Raw genomic sequence first — 22,933 nt, 5'->3', positions numbered from 1 at the left:
GATATATGTTACATATCCTTGTTTATTTGTTAATGAGCTTTGTCCTCCATAATTATTGGTACTTGTTTATTTGTTATGGTTGATATATGTTACATATCCTTGTTTATTTGTTTATTCCCACGGTAAGCTTCTTTAAAACCTTCTCTCCTTTCCTCGTGTGTGTGTGTTAAAATATTTAGTATTTTCAAAAGAAAAAACAATAGGTTAATCCCACATTAGAAAGAGTGTGTGAGTTAAAGAGGTTTAAAGTCTATACTGTGTATCCAAGAGTTGAGCAATTTTGGATATACATCACTGTAAATTTCCTTAAAACTTTCTTTTGTAAAGTTTAGTTTTTTTTTAATGAAGCATTATTTACTTATTAAAAAAACACACACACTTTTCTCGCTCCTTAATTGAGGCAGAGGCTCGTTCCTTAGCTACTGGCACTGCTGACTTATCATGGCTTCGAATGTTTCTAAGAGATCTTAGAGTTCTAATGTAATTTTTCTTCAAAGTCACTATGAATATTCAATTCTAACAATGAAAGAGTATCACAAACCAAGGAAAAGATATCATATTCTTTTTAAAATTGTTTGTATAGAAATACAATGTGACGGCCATTGTAGATTTTGATGGGATAACCGTGGTATTTTGATTTAAAATTAAACGAAAAATTAATGGCCACAACTTTTTGTACAATTTCTGAACTATTTTTTTTTATAGCCTCACTTTGTTTGGAGAATGTTGACAATAATCATCCAAAATGTTGATAAGATTAGCTTAAAGACCTGCCTGAAAATATGCTGGAACTTTTTGCTATGAAGACGCTGAAACTGAGAGGCCACAAACTTAAAATCAGTAGCACTTAGAACAAAGGCTTCAATCTCTGTTCGAGCTATTACTGTTCTTGTTGAAATGGGAAGACTGGTAGAGGAGCGGGGATTCAAGGCCCACGCAAAAAGTTCTTCTCCACTGAAGCCACCGGCCTTCAAATCACCAACGCTTGTGTTTGAGTGAGTATGAGACTTGTATTGTGCCTTTTGGAATGACTTGGACCAATGTGTGATATTAGTGAATCTTGGAATTTGTGGAAATGTCTCAATGAAGTGGCTTTTTAGTTATTTGGAGTGTTAAATGTGTGGGATGACTAGCATGCTTTATCTTGGTACTGTTGTATTCTTGAACTCTTCGGCAAGCTGAAACCTGTAAGAACCAAGGCTCTTGTTTTAAGCTCTTGGCCAAAATCAACCCACCATTAAATGAAAGATTTCTTGGATTCAATTTAAAGAATGATGAGCATCTAACTACGCAGAGGTATAAATCCCTTATGATCATGAGCGCTCTTAGGCATTTTTGGGACACAAGGAACACCTTGCTCTTCCGGCATTTGGGTGAAGTGGTCTTATGATTGAAGTCTTCATTGTCATTTAAAAGTATCAAGATTGGTGGGCTGTGCTGAGGATGGACTATGACATTGGAGTCAACAAGAAAGCCATTAAGCAAGCACTTGGAAATCTCTCACCCTTGGGGAAAGGTGATGGGCACAGCTAACCTGTTTTATTCCCATTACTCATGTTGGCAACCGATTTTGACTTTGAGAGTGGCTCAGTTTGTCAAAAACTTAATGCTTTTCATGTTGGGGAGTGCACTCATTTCAAGCACAGATATGGTGTTCTTGCCTTACCTTCCCTACTTTGAAGACATTGATAGGATTAGGGTGGAGTTGCATATGCCACTTTTCCACCACATGTCACAGTACTTCCATTGCATCTTCAGAGGGTTGGGAGAGTTAGTGCTTGTGAAGGGCAAGGCTTGTTGATTTCAATTGTTTTTGAAACAAGCTAAATTCTTGCATGACGTGCGGTGCAACTTATTATTAGTTTTCTGCAATATTTCAATAAGTTTGCCAAGAATCTTATAGGTTAATTGGTTGGCACCTCAATTTCCAATAGAAACATTCATGATTCATATCCCTAAACTATCGATGTATAAAAAAAAAAATTTGAATAAATTTCATTGTAAAATTTTTAATGTGCGTGTGTGTTCGTAAATTGAAAATTGCATGATATGGTGGTTAATATAAATAAGTATGTTTCATGCCTACTAAAAAAATGCAAATATTCTTCAATTATTGTTTCTCATATATATAAATCGTAGAAAAATTATATTAAAAAACACACACACACACACACATATATATTTTAAAGGACTAAGATTTATTTTAGTGAATTCACAACTATTTAATATTTTTATGGCTCTTGTGTCAATTGTTCTGTAGTGCTCAATCTAACTACCTAATAAGCTATATATTATTGGAGCACTCTTTCGTCACAAAATTTCAAATAAGGTTAGAGTTACCATAAATGACATATGTCAGGCCATTTCATTAATGTGTTTTTTCTAAACTAGTTTTTATAAAGAGTCCAAATATCTTCTGTCCTACTATTATTGAATTATATTACAACAAAATGGTAAATTATAAATACTTTGTTTGTTTCTATTACTTAGAAAAGAAAAAAAAAATTAAATAGCAGCCAAACATACATTTAAATTTTAGAGTATCAATAACTCTGAATTGCGGTGTGCAAATTTGAAATCAACTAAACTTCACATAAAAAACAGAGATAAATATCAAGCTTGCACCCATTTATGATTTATACTAAAAGCTTGCCAAGCTCTACATTACTAGACATTATAATAATTTGGCCTATACGGCCCAAAAAAGTTGGATAGGGCTCTTAACTCTGTGTTTAGTGTCATTCCATTCCAGTGATGCTGATAAACTGGTAACATTGTCCAACGGTGGCCCCTTTATGACAACCGTGAAAGATTTTTTCTCGTTCAAGTGACTAAAAACTAGTTGGTTCGGAACAACAGTGACTTTGAGAACTGCTGGCGCCTTGACAATTGCCTTGTATATAGATTTTGGAGAGCCCACATTTGTAACTGTCCTATGAAAGATGCCTGATACACTAGAGTTAGTGTCATTAAGTTCCAAATACATGGATGGGTAATTTAGGGCATCAAGTCCTCCAATGTCAGGGACACTTGAGCAATTTGTGGGCGCATCAGTGAACAATCGTAGAGCTGTCCCGGTGTAACCCTCATTACATAGGAAGCGGATGTAGTCGGACGTTGACACATCATAGATCAAACCGGGATCCACTGCCCTAACCGGGTCGATTTGGCCGGCCCCATAGGCTAACCCAGTTTCGACATCTTTTATTTTCAATTCAGATGCTGATCATCAATTAAAAAGAAGCAAAATTATAAATAAAGCACTCAGAAAGCCTAATTTTCATAAATATAAAAATTATTTTTTTAGGGAAGTATGGGATGATATCTTGATCTATATATGTGTTTACATACATACGAGGTTAAGATTATTACAAATTTTACTACTTGAGGTTAACTCACTAAAGTGATTATAAATTTGATTTGTGCAACTTCAATAACTAATAAATACATATTTAAATTACTTTTTGTGAATAGTGTCACACTAGTTTGTAAGGGTAGTGCAAAAAAATTTGTAGCATCTCTAACATCACCTATAAATGAATATTGATTTTTTTTTTGAGGAACTATAAATGAATATTATTAATTTCTTATTAGAAAATAATTTTCTTCATTAATTACGGAGAAATTCCATTTCACAATTAAGATTTGAATTAAATAGTCACAATATTCTACTCTAACATAATCTAAGTGTATATATGTATGAAACTCCCTTCTAGAGACTTGAACTCCGGCCCTTCCCCCCCGCCCCCACCACACTCCACACCCACAAGTACTAATACTTGTGGAGTGACCATCCCACCAAAGGTGTGCGGTGGTCACAATAGTTATATATTAACATGTGTAACATTTACTCTAAACCAATTGGCATATTAAGTATTAACAACATTGCTGGTAAACAATAAGCAATGTGATTGCATTGGAGAATTCCAATTAAACACTAATAACCTCTAATTGACACCATTCAATTCAAGTGGTGGTTCTTGTAAAGTGGCACACATCTTTAACACATCATGAGTTAAAATGGGAGAATTAAAGGGGACTAACCAGTTGTCATTAAGGCCGATTTGATTGCAGAGGGAGACCAATTAGGGTGGAATGATTTGACATAGGCAGCAGCACCAGCCACATGAGGGCAAGACATTGATGTTCCAGAAATTATATTATACACACCAAATCGGTTGTCTTCAGGTTCCGCAGTCACTGATGCAAGTTTAGAGTAAGCAGCTAGAATATCTATTCCAGGTGCCACAATATCTGGCTGCAAATCAAACATAATTTAAAACCCTCATTCTAGTATATATGCTAAAAAAAAAATACACAAATTTATGCCTATATTGGTAATCATTGCAAGGGTTACCTTAAGTATGGTGGAAGAGATTGGGTTCGGACCTCGGGATGAAAAGGAAGCCACAAAGGGTGTCGCAGCATTGCGTACTGTTGTAGACTTGTATATGACAGCCCGAGGGGCTCTGAAAGTTTTACCAATGAAAAAAAAAAAAAAAACCGTAAAGAAAGTTAAAATATCAATTAGAAAATAAAAATGTGTAGAATGAAAAAAAAAAAAAAATGGTTCCCCACACTTACCTGGTTGAGTTAACATATTTCTCAATTTTGTTACTAGAATTAGTGTCAATGAAGGCAACAGGGATGACAAATGTAGACCCCACATCTGACTGCTGTGAGAGAGATACAATCGCCCCCAACCCACCTATGTCCTTAATGTAATCTTGAGTTAGATCTTGTTTGCATAGCACAATCTTTCCCTTGACCTTATTCGCGTCCAGACTCCCTACATCACACAACCTGCCCAATTCTTTAATTGATTAGTGCTACTAATTCTAGCAGTCTGACTCTGAATATATATTAGTTTAGGTGATCTTCAATTAAATCTGAAATAATAATCTTTTTCTAACATAATCTAAGTGTACGTGTGTGATACTCTTTTCTAGAGATTTGAACTATAGTCCCTACTCTTCTTCCCTTTACCCCACAAGAACTTATACTTGTATAGTAATCATCGCGTTAAGTGTATGTGTCAATTAAAATTCCTTTTAATTACCAGGGATTTTGATTTCGTGGTATACTTCCATTGACTGCTTTTGTCGCAGTGGTTAGAGGGTACATCCGCTTATTTGGCGAAAACGTGTTGATGGAAAATCCCTGTTATAAAAAGCACCAATAAATGTATATGTTAAAATCATATATATTGGGATATATTTTAAAAACTCATACACAAATCAATAATGAAGAAATATTAGACTCATTATTAAATATTATGGAACTCAAAGACTGATCAAATATTAGAAATAAGTAACTTGCATCAATCTTCTCAAAAAAAAAAAGAAAAAAAAAAAAGGAACTTACAGAAGTTTTTATGCCATTTCCAACTTCAACCAGAGTCCTAAACTGCCTATCCATGCCAGTAGCACCAACAGTCAATATCCAAGGAGCTGTGTTCTCCACAGTATAATAACTTGGGCCGTCATTCCCAGCTGAGCATGTTGTCAAAATCCCCTTCTTCATTGCATGAAAGGCACCAACCGCAATGGGATTTTCAAAATAGTTACTCGAATCCCCTCCGAGGGATAATGATAACAAGTCAACTCCATCGTTAATGGCATCATCCAGTGCAGCCAAAATGTCTATATCACTGCAACCAAATTCCCAACACACCTTGTACACTGCAATGCGTGCTGATGGAACCCCACCTCGAGCTGTGCCTTTGGCTAAACCGTATAAGCTTGCCCCTGCTATCGAAGAACCTGCTATGGTGGACGAGGTGTGACTGCCGTGGCCGTCCTCATCTAATGGACTTGGGTTGGGAATTTTGAAACCGTAGTTGTAGAACCTTGCACCTATTACCTTGCTGCATAAAATGGTGAATGGCTTGGAAATTAAATGAGACACCCATGCATGCACAGAAGTAATATTGAAAAAGACAACATTTTTTTCCAAAATGGTTGATATGATATTTTATGATTGGAGTAAAATTACTTTCATTTAGAATCATTCAACATAACTTTTATTGTGCATCGCCATATTAAACTATTGTGAAAAAAAGAAAATTAATCAAATATTGTGATACTAGACATTGTTTTGTGGTGGGTCACAATCTAGGAGAGAGATTGAGATTGTTTACTTGTTACAGCCAGAGAAGTTGCCTTTGACTTGGCATGTACCCTTCCATTTTGATGGAGGAGGTCCTAGTCCTTTGTCGTCAAAACTTGGAGCATCGATATAAACTCCTAAAAAATAAGGGAAGGAGAAAGGAAAGATTAGAAAAGTGATTAAAATTCCTCCACGATGACAAGTAACATGGAAAAGTCAAAACTCTATGAGAAGTAATCTTAACTTAGTACCTGTATCTACTACACCAACAATAATATTACTTTCAATTTGATGATTTCTCTTCACTGATTGAGGCATTCCTAAGAAATCCCATGATCTTGTGGTATGAAGTTTTCGCATTTTGCTAGGAAACACCGACACCACATTTTCGTTCTCTGTAATGGATGCATATATGTATATAATTACATAAGACAATCACCACAAGAAAAAAAGAAAAAGAAATAGAAATAGAAATGATGTGTAACATGAAGTTTTTAATATGCACCTTTTAGTCTTTGAACTTCTTGTGGCAATAGGTTTGCTGCAAATGCATTAAAACTCTTTGTGTAGCTATATATTCTGGATTGTTGGGCAATATGGTCACTGAAAAACAGCGAAAATCGATCGTTTAATTGTCTACCCAAATGTTACAATTTATTGCATGCGAGATGTGATGTCATATCATATATGGATTACACCCTTAAAACTAATTTTATATGCATAGAAAAGCCCGATGCTATACATATTGATAAGCTCCTAAGTCTTAAGTAGATATGGCAAAACAGTCAGGTTGGGTCGGGTCAGGTCAATCGGGAAGTGGGTCAAAAATAGGTCATTTTAAGCGGGTTAAAAACAGGTTCGGATCAATTGGGTTGCGGGTCAGATCGATTTGACTTGTATTTTCACATGATTTTTTTTTTATAAAGAAAACAACATATATTTTTGCCATTTAGAAAGTCACATAACAAATTACTTGATGTGAAATGCATTACTTTGAATTCATCATTTATTTCAAGAACGAATTCAGTTAAACTTATTAATACTTATTCAATAATTTTAAAATAATACAAATCCTAACATTGCTATCTAAAATAAAATAACACAAAGATAAGTTAAACAAATACACAAGTTTTATTTCTACACAATATCAACATCTCAAAATATAATACAAAATTACAAATGACTTATTGGATAACTTATTTGACAAAGAATAAAAACATATAAGAAATTTACAATCATGAAAATTAATTTTATAATCTATTATCAATTGTGGTTAATACTCTATTTTAATTTGAGATATACATTAAAATTTGATTGTTTACTTATTTATACATGGTTTCTTTTATGAATATCATATTATTATTAAGCAACACACACTCTAGGAAATATCATAATTTATTTTGAAAAGCTAATTATTTTGAACATAAATTGTTAAAAAATAGGTCTAAGCGTTCATAATTTATGCTAATTTGATACTTTGGCTTCACTATTTTTACACTTGTGAATGTTTCTCACACATGTCAACCATTTTAAATCTATATTTTTAACTCTATTGTAATCATATTATCTTGGCATGTATTTTGCTATTTGATATCTAAATTTTTTTTCTCATTATAGAATACTCAACTACTTATCTTTCAATTAATTTGCATGTAAATGTCTCAATTGTTTCCTTAAATCTCACAAAAAACAATTAAACCATTATTGTCTTAATTTTATCTTCTTCTTTTTTTTTTACCCAAAAAAAAAAGTTTAAAAAATGGCTTGGGTTCGGTTCGGGTCGGGTCGGGTCAGGTTAACCCGTCATAAAAAAACACGAGTCGGGTCACGGGTTAATTCGTTTTTGCTTTGGGTCAAAAAAATTGGGTTTGGGTCAAATCAGAAAATTTTGACAGTTTTGCCATGTCTAGTCTTAAGTACTAGCCATTGTGGAACCCTCCCCACCACCAAAGCTTTGACCCATGTATGAAATATACTCTACCCAATTTGTTACATATGAAGTTGAATAGTTGGAATGCATAATTTGCTTTCCATGAAAGTGAAGACCAAATCAAAATTAATTTGTAGAGAAAAGTTTGGGATTAGTGAACAAATTAAGGGATTGATTGCAATGGCGGCTTCAGGATTTATTTCAGAAAGGTCATTAAGAAACTTAAAGTAAATAAAATTTAATAAAAAATAACTTAAATATATCAAGTTATTGATAAGAAAAAAAAAAAAACACACACACACACACACACACACAAATATATGAAGTTTTACAATTTCCTTCTACAAGTCTTCATATTTTGAAATAGTTACATAGTAGTTTATTATCAATTGTCATTATCTATTTTCAATATGGGTAGGCTATAGGTGTGACTATTTTATTTTGTTAAATTTCTATAACATTTTTATTTTTATGCATTTGTCATTGTTTTCATAAAAATGTTTTGAACTAATTGACAAAACTCAATTCACTGTATTAACACACTTATTTATGCATAAATGATACACTAAGTATCTACTTAACCAATAAAAAACTTGACCATTCCTAACTTTAGTATTCTTTTCTTCTTGAATCACTAACTTTATAACTAAAAATTTTGGGACGCACTGATGTGTGTTTTTGTTTGGTTTTGGATTGGACTGATCTGTGATCAAAGTATGCAATAATATTTTTAAAGATATTTTGAACTAATAAAAAAATATTATATATTATATTCATTTGAACCCCCTGAGGCCTATGTGCTGCCGCCCTTGCTTGATTGCTAGAGAAAATCATGGGATTGAGACAATTAATATTTAATATACAATTCAAATTTAGATTATTTTTTCTTTTGTATGTAATTCTATTATAAATATGGATTCTATTGCAATTTACTATAATGAAAGGTGTATGAGAAAATATAGTCTTTTGGGCTCGTCTAGTAGATGTTGGTCATTAGCTTGAATCATGTAAACTCTAGTATTTTCTCTCTTCTCCTGTCTCTTTTCTTTATATCTCATTTACAAATTTCTACATGAACTATTCCAGGTACAAATCACCACCAAAAAAAAAAAAAAACTATTCCATGTAAGAAACAAATGGAAAACTAGTATTGTTTGAATTGAACATGAGTAGATGTAAGCATGCAATGTTTAGATATTTTGTCATCCCACTTACTCTCTAACAACTGAAGAAAGCAAGTTGTGATGAAGCTCAGTAGCAGAGGCTTTTGACTGCGGTGCCTCTCCCAAATACACGATGTACGCCTATGTGGTAATGAAAAACAAATTTCTGATTATATGAAGGAAATTATAATATTAAATAATGTACATAACTAATGTTCATACAAATTATCAAAATATATTCACCTTTCTAACTGCGTCACTAGAACCATGAGTGAATGACCAATGAAGCTGCGTAGCCAGAAGGAAAAGGGTGATCATACAAATTCGAACCATTTTTTATCCCTCCTTTGTACTACTGTTTTTCCTTCCTTTCTGTTTTGCTCCTATATTTATAGTCAGAGCTAAAATGTAATGTCTGTTTGAAAACAGCTTATTTAGTTAAAACATTTTTTTTTTTTTTTTGCTGAAAGTACTGTAAATAAAAGGTAAAAATTAGCTGAAATAGTACAATGAGATCTATGAATAATATCAAAAAGTGCAACAAGACTAATGAATAATAGTAAAAATAAGATAAATAGTAAAATAAACTAGATTTTTAAGTCAATGCCAAATGCAACAATCTTTGAATTTTTCCAAAATTTAAGATTCTTGCATAGACTAATTAATTAAAGGTAAGGAATGGGGAGATTTGATGCAGTTTGCTAAATAAATGATACTCCAACAAGGTTTAATTGTGCAATATTAAAAAAAGAGAAGTAATGTTGTCTTTTTTCTATCTTTTGCTAGATAGTAAAATTAGAATTGAAAGCAGAGGTGTTTAGGAGTAACTTCTTCTTCTTCTTCTTTTTTGAGAAAACAGGTGCAACTTCAATGTAATTAGTTTCCCACCATTTCTTTTTTAGCTTGTCGTCCTTTTTAAGAAGAGACGCTGAGAAATTTTCTGCATTGAATTTTTTTATTTTTAGATCATTTTTTTTTTGTATTGAATTAATTAAACAATGTACAATTCCTCAAAATTAAACAATGTCTGAATTAAGTGTTTGTTATTTATATAACTAAAACAAGTGTTAAAACTAACTTCTAAACTCACCTTTGAAGGCTGAAATAGAATTTTAAAAACTTTATTTACAACTTAATATTTTCATCATGCCACACCATTATTGTAGCATAAAAAAAAACTTTCATAATTAAACATTATTTAAAATTATTTTATGGTACAAAAATTACGTTTCATCATTTTATTGGACAAATTAAATGCTTCAGGCAAGATTATGTGACACTTAATGGAAATTTACAATTGTGCTACTGATGCAAACAAAGAATAATTTTATGGGGTAAAATTTAAATTATGAAACTTTAGAGTGAAAATTCCAAAGAACCCAAACTTTAGGGGTGTAGCTTGCACTTTTGCCTTTTTTTTTAGTTATGGAATCTTTGTGGGGTTATAGATTGACCCTAGTTAATTAATCAAATTTTCCAAGTTGATTAATTAGTCAAATTACATGCAAATCATATTAAGGCACAATCAAATCACCAAATTAAACTAAGTGTAATGGGAATAAGTTTGACATGGGTGATTTGATCACGAAGGGGTTTCCTTACAAGAAATACCTTATTGGGTGGATTTCAAGTCACCACTCTCAAAGAATCCACTAATAAGAAAAAAGATGTTACAATTACAAGAAATCTTACCTTATAAGCCTATCCTAAAGTACCTACATACAATAGAAACTACTTATCTATACTTGTCTTAGCTCTAGTCCCCAATTGGACTTGATCTTGGAGAAGATTTTTCCTTCGCATGAATATCCCTATCCATGACTAACTCCACAATAGCCTTTTTGATTGTTGTAGCTTTGCAACGTTCTTTAATCCACGCTTGGTTGAACTGAAAGTAGCTTGGCACACAACCCTAGGCTCTCAAACGTCGCAGCAACTCCTATTATGTGTGTGTCTCTCTATCTCTTTGATGACGGTTGTAAAATATATCTTTTATATGCTCAAGAACTCTAGTGCACAAATTCCTAGAAAGTCAAGTCATAATGGGCCGAAAATAGAACTAAACATTTAGTTTTCCCAAAGCTTGATATATCAAGAGGTGTCAAGCTAGGTATCGAGGTTCATTAAATCTTAATATAGATTGATAGGTATTGAGCCATGTATCGAAACTTGCAAATACAATTTTTCTTAAGCAGTCTTGTGTTTTCAACCATACCACTTGTTTATTAAACTTGTCTATCCCAATGATGTCTTCTTTAAAACACTAGAAACTAAGACTCAAAACACATAAAGTGTGTTTTGTTAAAGGATGTGCCAATACCAAAACTTATGACCCTTAAAATCTTAATCATTTTCCCTTAGATATCATACCAATATTACCACAATTGATGTAGCATGTGCATGTACCTAGTACACAAAAATTCTATTTTATAGAATTTGAGTTAATTGATTAATTAGGTCTTGCCCCTTTTTTTTTTTTAAGATTTTGGTTGTAGATTTTCGTGTGTATATATATATAGCTCATGCTATGCAGGGGAAAATCTATTGGATGAGTTCCAGGTATAAAAAAAAAAGAATTAAAAAAAAAACCATTGTTTTTGAGTTGGAGTAGTAAAAATAATGCATGAAATTAAAAAAAAAAATGATATTGAAAAAAATAGCACAAGTTTTATTTATTTATTTTGAGAAACAAACACACACACAAGGGAGTGGGAAAAGGGTAGTTCTAACACAAAAGCACGCCAAAACTCCACTTAAAAACCACGGTATCTTTTAAGGGAGAGTGGGCAAGTTATACTACACACAACACACTCTCTTAAGAAATGGAAGTTTTATTAGTTAGACAGAAGAAAACAATGTTTTATTTATTTATTAGTTTTTTGTGGGAATGAATAAGAGATAGAATGTTGCGTCTTTAGTTTGGATAGTGTTACATATATAGGTGTATACAAGATAGATTGTAATATTTATACCAAAATGTGCCTATTGAAAAAGTTATAATCTTTCATATTAGATATATATTAAGAATTTCTATTGAATGAAAATATGTCTATTGACAGAAAATGTGTCTATTGACCTAAAAGATGTCTATTTAATGAAAATATGTCTATTGATCAAATACCTTTAGGAGCTTGTACATTTGATTTTAAATCTCTTTTTATATCACTGATTTAAATTATTTAATTATAGTCAATGAGTCTTTTAATTAATAAATTTATAGCCAATTGGTTCACATGGCCAGCACAAAGCATTCAGTAAGATTACCTGCGTTGTTTTCTAATTACCAAGGGGGTGTTTGGTATTGTTGTTCTAGTAACGTTATTTGTATTTTTTAAAAATATTTATAGGTGAAAAAATATGTAAAAATACGTATAATTTTGTTTATACACTAAAAATTATTGTTTAAAATCCCTTACCAAACACCCCAAATGGCAAAGGTTACAGTGCAGGAGCTTCCAAGTCTAATTCTTTATTACTTCTTGAAAAGTTGACTAGATAGCATCATTGAGTGGTGACGTAATCTCATGACTGCCCTTATGGAATCCAACCACATCTATTACATATTTTTTTGAGGATTTTTATTATTTTTTTTAAAACAAAGAAAAATGGTAGCTATATTTATAGAGAAAACAAACTCAAAACATACCAGGTTCTGCAAGCCAGTTATTGGGTCCGCCCATACCTAAGGAGGCCCATCTATAAAGCCCATGACATTCACCTTCATAAGGACCTCGAGCCACAAATCACACCCTACAAGACATTTTGTGTTGCTAGTTGTACAAATTTACCGAGCTCTAGGCCCACTTTAGGTTGGCTGTCTGTCACTCATATTACATTTACTGCAAACAAACTTATACATAAGCCTTCCTATATAAAGGCTATTTCCTTGTATAGTTTTGATCATCGAATATAATGGAGTTGCTTTCACAATTCTAATAGTGACATTATAAAAAATACAGAATGTAAGAAATTAAGAATAGGTCGAGATCTAAAATTAGGTGATATAATGGAAATTAAGGTTGAGAAAGAGTTAATCTAAAAAAATAGTTAAGGTTGAGAAAGGGAGTACTCTAAGATGCAATAATCTAAAAGGAAAATATCAAAAGAAAAACAAAAAATTATAAGCTATTAAAGTTAATTTAAAAAAGAAAACTTAAAGCAACTCATGTCACAACAACAATATTATAATAATTTTTTTCTTTTATGTTATGGCAAAAGTTGGCACCTTATTTTCTAAAGACGTGCTACGTTCACAAACACTTCACAACAAATTTTAAATGGTAAATTGTTATCAATTTTAACTTAAACTCATCACTTAAATTTTTTTTTGCCTATCAATAGCAACCAATGATAGCCTACCATTTACGATTTATTGTGAGCATAGCATTTCTCTATTTTTTAAGGTTAATATAGTAAAACTTGTAAAAGAGAAAGAGAGAGAGAGAGAGAGAGAGAGAGAGAGAGAGAGATGGGTGAACAAAAGGAAGAGAGAAAGAAGATCAGAGGATTATATTATTAGAGTTTCTAATGTAACAAATAATATTATTACTAATAAAAAGATCAAATATCTAAGTCAATGATAGTTGTTTTAAAAAGAAAAAAGAAAAAAGTCAATGATAGTTAGTTCAATAGGAAGTAGGAACTTGGGAAATTTTAATCTCAATTTGTATCTCTAATTTAAGTATAATCAATGAACCCGTAGTAGTAGTAGACTAGTAGTACTAAAAAGACCTAATACCTAAGTCAATTATAGGGGTTTTTTTTTTTTTTTTTTGTGTGTGGACATGTAGACAAAGTCAATGATAGTAAAGGCTTGGTAGGAGGTAAGAACTGAATATCTGATTTAGAATCTCATTTTAACTATACTACTATTTAAGAGGTTTCTCCTATTTGAGATTCTTTTTTTTTTTTTTTCAAAAATACCTCTACACCCCTATGTTTAAGTAGATATAAAACTAAAGAACAATCTGGTAAAAATATAACATTAACTTTCACTAAAACATTGCCTAAAAAATGGGATCACTCTCCTGTTGATCTACTTATAAATTAGAATCTCAAAATAAAAATTATATATATAAAATAAAAACATAGGTTTGTTTTTTGCTACAAAAAAGCCTCATCGCATACACGAAGCACATGTGATGAGGCTAGTATTACTAACTAATTTAAATCATTTTATCATTATCAAAGAATTTTTTATTTAATAAGTTTAGAACCAATTGGTTCACATGCCCAGCACATTCTTAGCATTCCTTAAGATTAATTACCTACATTGTTTTCTAGTAACCACATGTTGTAGGAGCTTCCAAGTCTCATTCTATATTGGTAGTACTTCTAAAAAGTTTGACTAGAAAACGTCATTGAGTGGTGACCTAATTTCGTAACTGCCCTTAACAATGGATTTCCATCATTCTTACGGAATCAAGTAATAGAGCATTAGCTTATCAAAAAAGTAATAGAGCATCAATATACACCTTGTTTTGCTGGAAATTTCCCAACAGTGATGTTATTCTGGAAGGAGACTCCTTGGTCGTTTATAATGCACTATGTAATATTTCTCCACCCCCATCCTCAGTAGCTTCAATTGTCCAAGGTATATTAGATATCAGTGGGGATTTTAGGAGTGTGGGATATTCTCATATTAGAAGATAGGGCAACTTACCAGCCCACATTTTAGCAAAGCATGGATCTAGCATAGCTGACTACATTGCTTGGATTGAAGAGGACCCTTGTTGTATTGAGCAAACCCTTATCCAAGATGTAACCTCTATTTCTCATTAGCAATAAAAGTTTCAATCTTCCCATCAAAAAAAAAAAAAAAAACTAAGCTTCACATAAAAAACAGAGTTAAATAACAAGCTTGCACCCATTTATGATTTATTCAAAAAGCTTGCCAAGCTCTACATTATTAGACATTAAAATAATTTGACCTATAAGGCCCAAAAAAGGAGGATAGGGCTCTTAACTTTGTGTTTAATGTCATTCCATTCCAGTGATGCTGATAAACTGGTAACATTGTTCAATGGTGGCCCCTTTATGACAACCGTGAAAGATTTTTTCTCGTTCAAGTGACTAAAAGCTAGTTGGTTCGGAACAACAGTGACACTTAGAACTGCTGGCGCCTTGACAATTGCCTTGTATATAGATTTTGGAGAGCCCACATTTGTAACTGTCCTATGAAAGATGGCTGATACACTAGAGTTAATGTTATTAACTTCCAAATACATGGATGGGTAATTTAGGGCATCATGTCCTCCAATGTCAGGGACACTTGAGCAATTTGTGGGCACTTCAGTGAACAATCGTAGAGCTGTCATGTTGTAACCCTCATTACATAGGAAGCGGATGTAGCCGGACGTTGACACATCATAGATCAAACCGGGATCTACTGCCCTAACCGGGTCGATTTGGCCGGCCCCATAGGCTAACTCAGATTCGAAATTTTTGATTTTCAATTCAGATGCTGATCATCAATTAAGAAGAAGCAAAATTATATATAAAACACTCAAAAAGCGTAATTTTTTATATAAAAATTATTTATTTTAGGGAAGTATGGGATGATATCTTGATCTAGACGGAATATATACGTTAAGATTATTATAAATTTTACTACTTGAGGTTAACACACTAAGGAATCTGTTTAGGATCCGTTTATTTTGTTGAAACTAAAATTTTTTTTGCTAAAAGTACTATAGATAAATGTAAAATTTGTAAGGGTAGTGCAATAAAATTTGTAGCATCTCTAATATCACTTATAAACGAAAATTATTAATTTCTTGTTAAAAAATAATCATCTCCATCAATCACAAAGAAATTTTGTTTCACAATTAAGATTTGAATTAATTAGTCATGATAGATATATATTAACATGCGTAATATTTACTCTAAACCAATTGGCATATTAAGTATTAACAACAGTGCTGGTAAACAATGAGCAATGAGATTGCATTGGAGAATTTCAATTAAACACTAATAACCTCTAATTGACACCATTCAATTCAAGTGGTGGTTCGTGTAAAGTGGCACAAATCTTTAACACATCATTAGTTAAAATGGGAGAATTAAAGGGGACTAACCAGTTGTCATTAAGGCCGATTTGATTGCAGAGGGAGACCAATTAGGGTGGAATGATTTGACATAGGCAGCAGCACCAGCCACATGAGGGCAAGCCATTGATGTTCCAGAAATTATATTATATACACCAAATCGGTTGTCTTCAGGATCCCCAGTCACTGATGCAAGTTTAGAGTAAGCAGCTAGAATATTTATTCCAGGTGCCACAATATCCGGCTGCAAATCAAACACAATTTAAAACCCTCATTCTAGTATATATGCTAAAAAAAAAAAATACACAAATTAATGCCTGTACTGGTAATCATTGCAAGGGTTACCTTAAGTACGGTGGAAGAGATTGGGTTCGGACCTCGGGATGAAAAGGAAGCCACAAAGGGTGTCGCGGCATTGCGTACTGTTATAGACTTGTATATGACAGCCCGAGGGGTTCTGAAAGTTTTACCAATGAAAAAAAAAATCCGTAAAGAAAGTTAAAATATCAATTAGAAAATAAAAATGTGTAGAATGAAAGAAAAAGAAAAGGTTCCTCATACTTACCTGGTTGAGTTTTCATATTTCTCAATTTCGATACTAACATTAGTGTCAATGAAGGCAGCAGGGATGACAAATGCAAAGCTCAAATCTAACTGCTGTGGGCGAGATATAATCGCCCCCAACCCACCTATGTCCTTCACGTAATCTTGAGTTAGATCTCTTTTGCATAGCACAATCTTTCCCTTGACCTTATTTGCGTCTAGACTCCCTTCAGCACACAACCTGCCCAATTCTTTAATTGATTAGCGCTACTAATTTTAGCAGTCTGACTCTGAATATATATTAGTTTAGATGATCTTCAATTAAATCTGAAACAATAATTCTGCTCTAACATAATTTAAGTGTATGTGTGTGAACCTCTTTTTTAGAAATTTGAACTCTACTCCTTGCCCTGCTTCCCTTTATCCCACAAGAACTTATACTTGTAAAGTGATCCTCGCGTCAAGAGTTTGTGTCGGTTAAAATTCCTTTTAATTACCAGGGATTTTGATTTCTTGGTAAACTTCCATTGGCTGCTTTTGCCGCAGTGGTTAGAGGGTACATCCGTTTATTTGGTGCAAACGTGTTGATGGAAGATCCCTGTTATAAAAAGCACCAGTAAATGTATATTTTAAAATCATATATATTGGGATATATTTTAAAAACCCATACACAAATCAATGAAGAAATATTAGACTCATTATTAAATATTATAGAACTCAAAGACTCATCAAATATTAGAAAGAAGTAATTTACATCAATCTTCTCCACAAAAAAAAAGGAACTTACAGAAGTTTTTATGCCATTTCCAAGTTCAATTGGAGTCCTAAACTGCCTATCCATGCCAGTAGCACCAACAGTCATTATCCAAGGAGCTGTGTTCCCCACAGAATAAAATCTTGGGCCTTCATTCCCAGCTGAACATGTTGTCAAAATCCCCTTCTTCATTGCATGAAAGGCACCGATCGCAATGGGATTGTCAAAATAGCTACTCGAAGATCCTCCGATGGATATTGATATCAAGTCAACTCCATCACTAATGGCATCATCCAGTTCAGCCAAAATGTCTGTATCACTGCAACCTCCTTCCCAACACACCTTGTACACTGCAATGCGTGCTGATGGAACCCCACCTCGAGCTGTGCCTTTGGCTAAACCGTATAAGCTCGCCCCTGCTATCGAGGCACCTGCTATGGTGGACGAAGTGTGACTGCCGTGGCCCTCCTCATCTAACGGACTTGGGTTGGGAATTTTGAAACCGTGGTTGTAGAACCTTGCACCTATTACCTTGCTGCATAAAATGGTGAATGGCTTGGAAATTAAATGAGACGCCCATGCATGCACAGAAGTAATATTAAAAAAGACAACATTTTTTTTTCATTTAGATTCATTCGACATAATTTTTATTGTGCATCGCCATATTAAACTATTGTGAAAAAAAAATTAATTAATCAAATATTGTGTTACTAGACATATTGTTTTGTGGTAGGTCACAATCTAGGAGAGAGATTGAGATTGTTTACTTGTTACAGCGAGGGAAGTTGCGTTTGACTTGGCATGTACCCTTCCATTTTGATGGAGGAGGTCCTAGTCCTTTGTCGTCAAAACTTGGAGCATCAATATAAATTCCTAGAAAATAAGGGGAGAAGAAAGGAAAGATTAGAAAAGTGATTAAAATTCCTCCATGATGACAGGTAACATGGAAAAATCAAAACTCTATGAGAAGTAATCTTAACTTAGTACCTGTATCTAATACACCAACAATAATATTACTTTCAATTTGATGATTTCTCTTCACTGATTGAGGCATTCCTAAGAAATCCCATGATCTTGTGGTATGAAGTTTTCGCATTTTGCTAGGAAACACCGACACCACATTTTCGTTCTCTGTAATAGATGCATATATGTATATAAATTATATAAGACAATCACCCCAAGAAAAAAAAAAAAAAAAGGAAAGAAATGATGTGTAACATGAAGTTTTTAATATGCACCTTGTAGCCTTTGAACTTCTTGTGGCAACAGGTTTGCTGCAAATGCATTAAAGCTCTTTGTGTAGCTATATATTCTGGACTGTTGGGCAATATGGTCACTGAAAAAGGGCAATACTCAATCGTTTAATTGTCTACCCAAATGTTACAATTTATTGCATGCTAGATGTGATGTCATATCATATATGGATTACACCCTTAAAACTAATTTTATATGCATAGAAAAGTCCGATGCTATACATATTGATAAGCTCCTAAGTCTTAAGTCCTAGCCATTATGGAACCCTCCCCACCACCAAATCTTTGACCCATGTATGAATCACACTCTACCCAATTAGTTATATATGAAGTTGAACGGTTGGAATGTATAATTTACTTTCCATGAAAGTGAAGACCAAATCAAAATTAATTGGTAGAGAAAAGTTTGGGATTAGTGAACAAATTAAGGGATTGATCGCAATGGCGGCTTTGGGAATTTATTTCAGAAGAGTCATTAAGAAACTTAAAGTAAATAAAATTTAATAAAAAAAGAACTTAAGTATATCAAGTTATTGATAAGAAATAAAAAAATATACAAATATATGAAGTCTTACAATTTAATTTTACAAGTCTCCATATTTTGAAATTGTTACGTAATAATTCATTATCAATTGTCATTATCTATTTTCAATATGGATACGGGTGACTATTTTATTCTGTTAAATTTGTATAACATTTTTAGTTTTATGCATTTGTCATTGTTTTTATAAATAAATAAAAAAAAATTTGAACTAATTGACAAAACTCAACTCACTATATTAACACACTCATTCATGCATTAATAATACACTAAGTATCTACTTAGCCAATAAAAAACTTGAACATTCCTAACTTTAGTATTTTTTTTTTCTTGAATAACTAACTTTAAAACCAAAAGTTTTGGGAGGCACTAATGCGTGGTTTTATTTGGTTTCGGACTGGAATGATCTGTGATCAGAGTGTGCAATAATATTTTTAAAGATATTTTGAACTAATAAAAAAATATTATATATTATTTTTTTTTCAAGTCAAGGGGTTCATTAATGTTTAATATGCAATTCAAATTAAGATTATTTTTTACTCTTGTATGTAATTCTATTATAAATACGGATTCTATTACAATTTACTATCATGAAAGGTGTATGAGAAAATATAGTCTTTTGGGCTCGTCTAGTAGATGTTGGTCATTAGCTTGAATCATGTAAACTCTAGTATTTTCTCTCTTTTCCTGTCTCTTTTCTTTATATCTCATTTACAAATTTCTACATGAACTATTCCAGGTACAAATCACCACAAAAAAAAAAAAAAAAACTATTCCATGTAAGAAACAAATGGAAAACTAGTATTGTTTGAATTGAACATGAGTAGATGTAACCATGCAATGTTTAGATATTTTGTCATCCCACTTACTCTCTAACAACTGAAGAAAGCAAGTTGTGATGAAGCTCAGTAGCAGAGGCTTTTGACTGCGGTGCCTCTCCCAAATACACGATGTACGCCTATGTGGTAATGAAAAACAAATTTCTGATTATATGAAGGAAATTATAATATTAAATAATATACATAATAATTAATGTTCATACAAATTATCAAAATATATTCACCTTTCTAACTGTGTCACTAGAACCATGAGTGAATGACCAATGAAGCTGCGTAGCCAGAAGGAAAAGGGTGATAATACAAATTCGAACCATTTTTTATTCCTACTTTGTATGCACTGCACTGCCGCTCTTCCATCTTGCTCCTATATTTATAGTCAGAGATTTTCTCTTTTTTGTTTACCTATTCTGCTGGAGATTTTCGAGCTAAAATGTACATGTTCATTTAAAAATAGTTTATTTAATTGAAATTGAAAACTTTTTGTTGAAAGCATTGAAAAGTAAAAGTTAGTTGAAATAGTACAGTGAGATTCATAAATAATATCAGAAAGTGCAGTAGGACCCATAAATAATAGCAAAAATAAGCTAAATATAGTAAAATAAGCTATCTTTTTAGGCTAATGTCAAATGCAACAATCTTTGAATCTTTCCAAAATTTAAGATTCTTGCATGGACTAATTAATTAAAGGTAAGAAATGGGGAGATTTGATGCAGTTTGTTAAATAAATGATACTCCAACAAGGTTTAATTGTGCAATATTAGAAAAAGAGATGTAATGTTGTCTTTTTTCTATCTTTTGCTAGCTAGATAGGAAAATTAAAATTGAAAGCAGAGGTGTTTAGGTGTAACTTCTTTTTTTTGGAGAAAACAGGTGTAACTTCAATATAATTAGTTTCCCACCGTTTCTTTTTTAGCATGTCGTCCTTTTTAGACACTGAGAAATTTTCTGCATTGAATTTTTTTTTATTTTCTTGTAGTATTTTTTTTTTTTTTTTAGAATACTAAGTATTTTTAACACATATACGGGGAGAGGGGATAAGATTTTTTAAAGAAATTTACAGCGATGTATATCCAAAAGGGCCTAACTTTTCGATACACAGCACAGGCTTTAAACCTCTTAAACTCACACTTATTTTTAGATAGTATTGAATTAATTAAACAATGTACAATTCCTCAAAATTAAACAATGTATGAATTAAGAGTTTGTTATTTATATAACTAAAACAAGTGTTAAAACTAACTTCTAAACTCACCCTTGAAGGCTGAAATAGAATTTTAACAACTTTATTTACACCTTAACGATTTCATTATGCCACACCATTATTGTAGCATAAAAAAAACTTTCATAATTAAACATTATTTAAAATTATTTTACGGTACAAAAATTACATTTCATCATTTTATTGGACAAATTAAACACTTCAGGCACTATTGTGTGACACTTAGCGAAAAATTTGGATGAGTGTGTTGCTGATGCAAACAAAGAATAATTCTATGGGGTAAAATTTAAATTATGAAACTTTAGAGTGAAAATTCCAAAAAACCCAAACTTTAGGGGTGTAGCTTGCACTTTTTCCAATTTATTAGTTATGGAATCTTTGTGGGGTTATAGATTGACCCTAGTTAATTAATCAAAATTTTCAAGTTCATTAATTAGTCAAATTACATGCAAATCATATTAAGGCACAATCAAATCACCAAACTAAATTATGTGTAGTGAAAATAAGTTTGACACGGGTGATTTGATCACAAAGGGGTTTCCTTACAAGCAAAACCTTATCGGGTGAATTTCAAGTCACCACTCTCGAAAAATCCACTAATAAGAAAACATGGTACAAGAAATCTTACATTACAAGCCTATCCTAAAGTATCTACATATAGTAAAACGTACTTAGCTATATGATAACGCCTTAAAATGTATACTTGTTATATATTTATGTGGGGGTTATCTCTTTATTACTATTTGTATAATTAAGTCATGATTTGCATTAGCCCTATTTTTATCTCTACATAATTTCTTAAACAAGATGTCATTCATTGTGTGTAATTTTCTACTTTCAGGAAATCATGTGAGAAAGATGAGTTTACATGAATTTGTGAGAGAATGGAGGCTAAACTAGAATTAAGTGGAGTTAAAGGACCATGCTTAAATGTCTAAGGAGTTGTAGCTAGAGTGCTTGGATCGTCTACCATGATTGGAAGCTTCAAATAAGGAAAGAAATCAAAGAGGCGAAATCTGAAAAGGAAAAAATTGATTTGAGCACTAATCAGTATTTTGGGCGTTTCTCTCTCATCAAAAATTCAATTGACACAAGGCTAAATGGGTTGGAACCGTGACTTAAATATCTATAACTTTTCAGTTTTGAGTTTTTTGAAATTCTCAATTTTTGAAGGCCGAAATTAACTCACAAGTTACTGCTGTAAACTTGGACGAAAATTAGAATAGTAAAAGTTTTATTTTCTTATGACACTTTTACGTTAGGGTTTTGAAGGAAGGCTGTGTAAAACGAATTTTGGCAGAGAAAACTTTGTATTTTTCTTTCTCTAAAGGCAACCTAAACTTTTTGCTAGGGCTAGAGGTTATGTTTCTTTTATACGGTATGAATATTCAATGTGATTCGCTCTAAGATTTTAGACAATAACATATTTGATTGTTCAATTAAATTTTTTTTGATGTATTAGTTCTTCCATACTTTCAATAAGTTCAATAATGTTTCTCTTATTTTTTAGACGAATTTCTAATAGTTTCAAATAGAA

General features: G+C 32.3%; 2 protein-coding genes across 2 annotated transcripts; both read right to left on the bottom strand.

Annotated features, from left to right (window-relative positions):
• Positions 1–2,689: 2,689 nt before the first annotated feature.
• LOC142615481 (subtilisin-like protease SBT4.15) lies at positions 2,690–9,534 on the bottom strand. The gene is made up of 11 exons (XM_075788218.1): positions 9,445–9,534; positions 9,254–9,342; positions 6,614–6,711; positions 6,360–6,503; positions 6,140–6,245; positions 5,365–5,866; positions 5,060–5,160; positions 4,585–4,803; positions 4,358–4,469; positions 4,045–4,258; positions 2,690–3,222 (listed from the first exon to the last, which is right to left on the bottom strand). The coding sequence occupies exons 1-11, from the start codon at positions 9,532–9,534 to the stop codon at positions 2,690–2,692; spliced, it is 2,208 nt and encodes a 735-aa protein (XP_075644333.1).
• Positions 9,535–15,131: 5,597 nt separating this feature from the next.
• Positions 15,132–20,491, bottom strand: LOC142615479 (subtilisin-like protease SBT4.15). Its single transcript, XM_075788217.1, has 11 exons — positions 20,402–20,491; positions 20,208–20,296; positions 18,783–18,880; positions 18,532–18,675; positions 18,312–18,417; positions 17,578–18,079; positions 17,288–17,388; positions 16,813–17,031; positions 16,593–16,704; positions 16,278–16,491; positions 15,132–15,664 (listed from the first exon to the last, which is right to left on the bottom strand). The coding sequence occupies exons 1-11, from the start codon at positions 20,489–20,491 to the stop codon at positions 15,132–15,134; spliced, it is 2,208 nt and encodes a 735-aa protein (XP_075644332.1).
• Between the last annotated feature and the right edge of the window lie 2,442 nt (positions 20,492–22,933).

Source organism: Castanea sativa, chromosome 11 (assembly GCF_040712315.1).
Source record: "Castanea sativa cultivar Marrone di Chiusa Pesio chromosome 11, ASM4071231v1".
NCBI classification, from domain to species: domain Eukaryota; kingdom Viridiplantae; phylum Streptophyta; class Magnoliopsida; order Fagales; family Fagaceae; genus Castanea; species Castanea sativa.
The sequence above is the reverse complement of the archived record's forward strand: the minus strand, read 5'-3'. Positions and strand labels throughout refer to the sequence as shown.